The sequence below is a fragment of the Asparagus officinalis genome, chromosome 6, assembly GCF_001876935.1.
Source record: "Asparagus officinalis chromosome 6, Aspof.V1, whole genome shotgun sequence".
Taxonomy (NCBI): Eukaryota; Viridiplantae; Streptophyta; class Magnoliopsida; order Asparagales; family Asparagaceae; genus Asparagus; species Asparagus officinalis.
Window position 1 is genome coordinate 22,285,166 of NC_033799.1, and position 5,745 is coordinate 22,290,910.

The 5,745-nt window shown below is 41.3% G+C and overlaps 1 protein-coding gene across 1 annotated transcript in view; it reads left to right on the plus strand.

Annotated features, from left to right (window-relative positions):
• LOC109845899 (subtilisin-like protease SBT1.2) overlaps positions 4,483–5,745 on the plus strand; it is a 2,262-nt gene continuing 999 nt past the window's right edge. The window contains exon 1 of the mRNA XM_020415149.1: positions 4,483–5,668. Within this exon, the coding sequence (XP_020270738.1) occupies positions 4,483–5,668 (1,186 nt within the window). The remainder of the gene's footprint in view (positions 5,669–5,745) is intronic.

Here is a 5,745-nt window from a genome sequence, read left to right on the forward strand (position 1 = left end):
GACGATGAGCATATCATCCACATAGAGGCAGATAACCACCACCTTCCCTTCAGCGACCTTGATGTATAGATACTTGTCAGACTCACTGACTTGATACCCATTGTTGCGAACAACCCCATCGAACTTCTCATGTCAGAGTTTCGGTGCCTATTTTAGTCTATATAGAGACTTAATAAATTTACAAACTTTACCAGCTGGTGCATCAAGTCTTTCTGGTTTCTCCATGTAGATCTCTTTTGTGAGGTCTCCATTGAGAAAAGCAGTCTTCACATCCATCTAATGTATGATGAACCTTTTTATCGTTGCCTATGTGATAAGCACTCTGATGGTTATGATCCTGCAAACTGGTGCATAGATATCAAAGAAGACTATCCCTTCTCTTTGAGAGAATCCTTTTGCCACCAGTCTTGTTTTGTACTTCTTAATAGTACCATCAGGACGAAGCTTCTTCTTGAAGATCCACTTGTAACTGATAGGCCTTGCACCTTCAGGTACATCCACTAGCTCCCAAGTATGATTTTGGATCAATGAATCCATCTCATCATCTATAGCTTCTTTCCACAGAAGAATGTCTGTTGACTGTATTGCTTCTTGAAAAGTCTGTAGATCTCCTTCCACATTATAGGTGATGAAATCATCTCTAAAATCTTTCTATCTCCTAACACGCTTGGAAGATAGGTCAGTAACTCCTTCATCACTGACACTTTCAGTTTCTCGCGAAACTGGTTCCTCTGGTGCATCTGACGTACTAGCATTCTTTGCTATATCTTTGAGCAATAATCCTTTATCTTTGATAAACTTATCCTCAAAGAATTCTGTATTCTGAGCTTCAATGATGGAGTTGGTTCCAAGATCAAGGAACCTGCAAGCATCCTTATCTTCAACAAAACCAAGAAACACACATCTGTTTGCCTTTGGTCCGAGCTTAGGCCTTCTAATATCTGGAACTCAAACATATGCGAGACACCCCTATACTTTGAGACTATCCAAAGGATCTGGATATCTCAACCATAATTGATGAGGAGTACTATCAGTTTTGGAATAGGGTACTCTGTTCAGAATCTAGTTTGCCATCAGCAAAGCCTCTCCCCAATAGCATGTAGGTAGACCGGATGTGATTAGCATCAAATTCACCATCTCGGTTAATGTGTGATTCTTCCTTTCTGCAACTCCATTAGATTGTGAAGAATACGGAGTAGTAGTTTTAGTAATGATTCCACGCTCTTTGAAGTATGCATCCGACTCCTTAGATCGGTACTCTCCTCCTCTGTCGCTCCTGAGTCTTTTTACCTGAAGTCCAAGCTGCTTTTCCACTTGAGTCCGAAACTCGACAAACTTGCTGAAGGCTTCATCTTTAGATTTTAGCAGGTAAACGTGACAGAAGCGAGAGTGGTCATCAATGAAGGTGATGAAGTACTTCATGTCGCCTCGAATGACAAAGTTCTTGAAATCACAAGTATCTGAGTGAATCAGATCCAATAGGTTGGTGCTCCTTGTGACACTTGGAAATGGCTTCCTTGTCAGCTTTACTTGCGCACAGACTTCACACTTGTCTAGTTTATTACCCCCAAAATTCAGAAGTAATCCTAACTTCTCCATGCTAGACAGCTTTCTATAATTTACATGTCTTAGCCTATTGTGCCATAATATAGAGGGGTAAGCAGAAGAGGATACTTCATTTACACTGAGTTGGGTACAATAGTATTGATCTTATACATGCCATCAGTATGATATGCATTGCCAAAATATATTTTCTTAAAAGATAACACAGTCTTTCCTCCTTAGAAATCCAGCTTCATACCGGTGTCACACAGCAGGCTTCCAGAGACTAAATTTTTGGCAATCGAGGGAACATGTTTCACATCCTTCAATGTGAGAGTTTTCCCTAAAGAAAGAGTCAGCACCACAGTCTCAGATCCAAGAACAGGAATCACAGAACGGCCAGTCATTGATACGTTCTCTTTGGCAGCAACATAGGAAGAGAACAAATCTCTGTTAGAGCAGACATGATAGGTAGCACCTGTATCTAACCACCAACCAGAGATTTTACTAGGAGTTATCACCTGAAAGAGCATAGTCACACAATTGTCAAGTTGATTAACATTGTGTATTGTTCCCTTCTTTAGTGCTTTACAATCCTTGGAAAAATACATTTTCTTCCCATAGTTAAAGCATTTGTCGCTCTTCTTGAAATCTTTCTTTTGAGCATTCAGGTTCTTCGGATTATGGTTTTTCTTTTTGTTAAAAGATTTCTTTTTCTTAGAAGAAGAACTGGTACCCCTTCTCAGAGTTAGTAGCCACCATGTTAGCAGACGCCTTCTGCTTAGCTAGAAGCTCATTCTTTGTACGAGTCCGAATCTCGTCTTCGATCCGAATGAACCTCTTCAAATTAGACAAAGTCACCTGTCTTTTCCTTCTTCAAATGTTTGTGGAGAATAACATCCAAGATGGAGGAAGTTTGTTGACAATTGCTCTAGAAAAGAATGTTTGGCAAAGATTAATCTTTTCATCCTTCAGCTTCATAACAAGCTTTTCGAGCTCTTTGACTTGATCCTTCAGCTTCATAACAAGCTTTTCGAGCTCTTTGACTTGAGGCAAAACCTCAGTGTCATCTTCGAATTTGAAGTCCCTTCATAACAAGCTTTTCGAGCTCTTTGACTTGAGGCAAAACCTCAGTGTCATCTTCGAATTTGAAGTCCAGAAACTTTTCAATGAGGTGAGACTTAGAAAGCTTCTCCTCATCCTTGTATTGCTCCTCCAGAGCATTCCAGATTTCCTTTGTAGTGGGCTTGTTGGTGTAAACATCTATCAGATGATCAGCCAGGAAGTTAAGGAGATAACTCCTGTAGAAATGATCATCTTTAGACCAAGAGGCTTCAGACTCAGAGCCTTCTTCAAAGTCAGATTTTTCCTCAGTAACCACATAGTAGATTTTCAGGAGTTGTATCCCGAAAATTACTTTCCAACGCCATGCGTTAAAGTTAGATCCATCAAAGTTTTCTAACTTGAGACAGTCCACTCTGAGAGTCCTCGCAGGATCCATTAGTAGATCAGAAATATTAATTTAAGAATGTTGGAAATTATGGTTAAATCTGGAATTAAACAGAGGAATTTAGATGTGCTGTTATTTTAATTTTTTTAATTAACTGTTGTGCGTTTGTGAAACGCTATGCTTAAAGCAATATTTAGCCTACTCTGGTGCAATGATCCCAAGGCCAAACTACTTCCAGGAACAGCAGTACAGTACTCTGGTGTGCACCAACCCAATACTGTCAAGATCTCCTCGATCTATAAGACCTTTCGGTCAAGGCAAAAGATCTCCTCGATCTCAGAACCTTTCGGTTTCAAACCTTTCGGTTTCAGTGTTCGTGCGGGCACAGTTTCTGCAGCAGCAACACAACAACAGCAACAACGTCAAGATCGTCTTGATCTGACGTTCGTTTTCCAAGCTCGTGTGTGTATACCGACGTTCGTATTCCACGTTCGCAGGAGTATTCAGCAACCACCAAGAGCTGCCCAAGGGCGCTATTTATAGGCCTCTTAGCGTCTAAGTGCAAAGTGCGCCTAACAAAGCGCCACTTAGTGCCTCAGCCCGATTAGCCCTGATCCCCGACCCATTGGCCCACGACCCACAACCCACTAGAACTTATGAGGGATTAATTCAAATATACCACTGCTTTGTTTGCCGACAAGCCTCGAACAAGGGACCTTTTGAAACACCAAAACATTAACTTTCCACTAGTCTACCAAGCATTTATGAAAAGTACTTGTAGTTAATATATATATAGTTTGAAAACTCATTTTGGAAAGCGGCTCTGACCAAAAAATCCAACACAATTCTTATGCAAGTTGCAAGTGAGTCTATGGCAGATCAAACATCTGCGCATGAAATCACCTCATGAACAGTGTGACAAAAAATCAAAGGAGCTGATTATCATGTATTCATCGTCTCATGAACAGTCAAAATGAAGTGTAAGAAGTTGAAGTGTTGTATTAAGAAAAGGTTGCAGGACCATATAGAACACGGCACAAATTATTAGCAAAACAATTATATAAAACTTATCTAATAACAGGAATCAGGAAGTGTGGTTGAAATACAAAATACTATCTGGCAAAAATGTCAGTGATTAAATAGTGCTAAACCCTCTTATTCTTCAGAGACGATCTTAAGATCAGGCCAAATTTGGAAAACATAGTATTCTTTTTTCCTTGAGCTGACAAACACTTAATAGGTCTCTGTTTTCTCATTATCGATGCCAATAACATAAGCGCTGCATGATTTACACCGTTCTCGTCTTATTCCTTCTATTAATGAGCATTGTGTTATACATTAATTTAATCAGAAAAGAAATTTCCTTTCCTGTCTTGTGTCAAGAAAACAATAACTCTACCTCGTAATTGGCATCTCTCAACCATTATATCAACTCTCATGAGCAATCAATCCTTCAAGCCATCCACATCCTCAGGACCTGAGATACTCCCATGGCCCTTTACTTAGCTCTCCTCTTCTTCTTGCTATCAAACCTTACTCATTTTTCAAGCCATGGCAAGCTTCTCCCAGTGGTCAATGATCAAGGAGGCAATCCTGGCCAGACGCAAACCTACATCGTTCATGTAGTAAACACCAACGAAGCTGAGCTTCTCAGCGATATAGATCTCGAAAGTTGGTACAAATCCTTTCTACCTAACAACACTCTAGACTCGGGAGCACCTCGTTTGGTGTACTCATATCGACACGCAATCAGCGGTTTTGCTGCGAGGCTAACCCCTACGGAAGTGAAGGCTATGGAAGGTAAGGAAGGCTTTTTATATGCCCACCCTGACAAGCTCTATCACCTTGAAACCACTTATACCCCTGAGTTCTTGGGGTTGAGCCAGCCATTCGGAGGAGCATGGGATGGCACCATGTATGGCGAAGGCATCATAATCGGAATTATTGACTCTGGAATTTTTCCGAACCATCCTTCTTTTAGCGACAATCTAATGCCTCCTCCACCTACCAAATGGAAGGGTAAGTGTTATTACCTCAGTTGCAATAATAAGATCATCGGTGCAAGAGCATTCCGAAACGGAACCAGTCCTTCCCCATTAGACACAGCAGGGCATGGGACCCATGTGGCAGGCACGGCTGCAGGCAATTTTGTGGACGATGCCAACGTTCTTGGGACGGCCAAGGGTAAGGCTGCTGGAATGGCACCTAAAGCTCACCTAGCTATCTACAAAGTGTGCTTCGAGGATGGCTGTTGGGGGACTGATACACTTAAAGCCATAGATCAGGCTATCACGGATGGAGTCGATATAATCTCCATGTCACTTGGTGGTGCATATAAGGCGACATTCTATTTCGATGTAATCGCAAAAGGGTTACTAGCAGCATTCAAGAAGGGAATCTCCAATTGTGCATCAGCAGGCAATAGTGGCCCTGAAAAAAATACATTGGCCCTTAGTGCCCCGTGGGTTTTGACAGTAGGAGCGAGCTCAACTGACAGAAGAATAAGCGCAATTGTAAAGCTCGGAAATGGAATGGAACTACAAGGAGAAACTGCCTTTCAACCCCTATCTTACAATTCCTCCGAATATTTACCCATTGTATTTCCTTACAAATATAGTGGGGATGTTGATGCTTTGTTTTGCCTAAATGGCACATTAGATCACATCGATGTAAGTGGTAAATTGGTGATATGCTGGAATGGGGTGATAGATAACATTAAGAAGGGAGAGATAGTATATGCAGCAGGAGCAGCA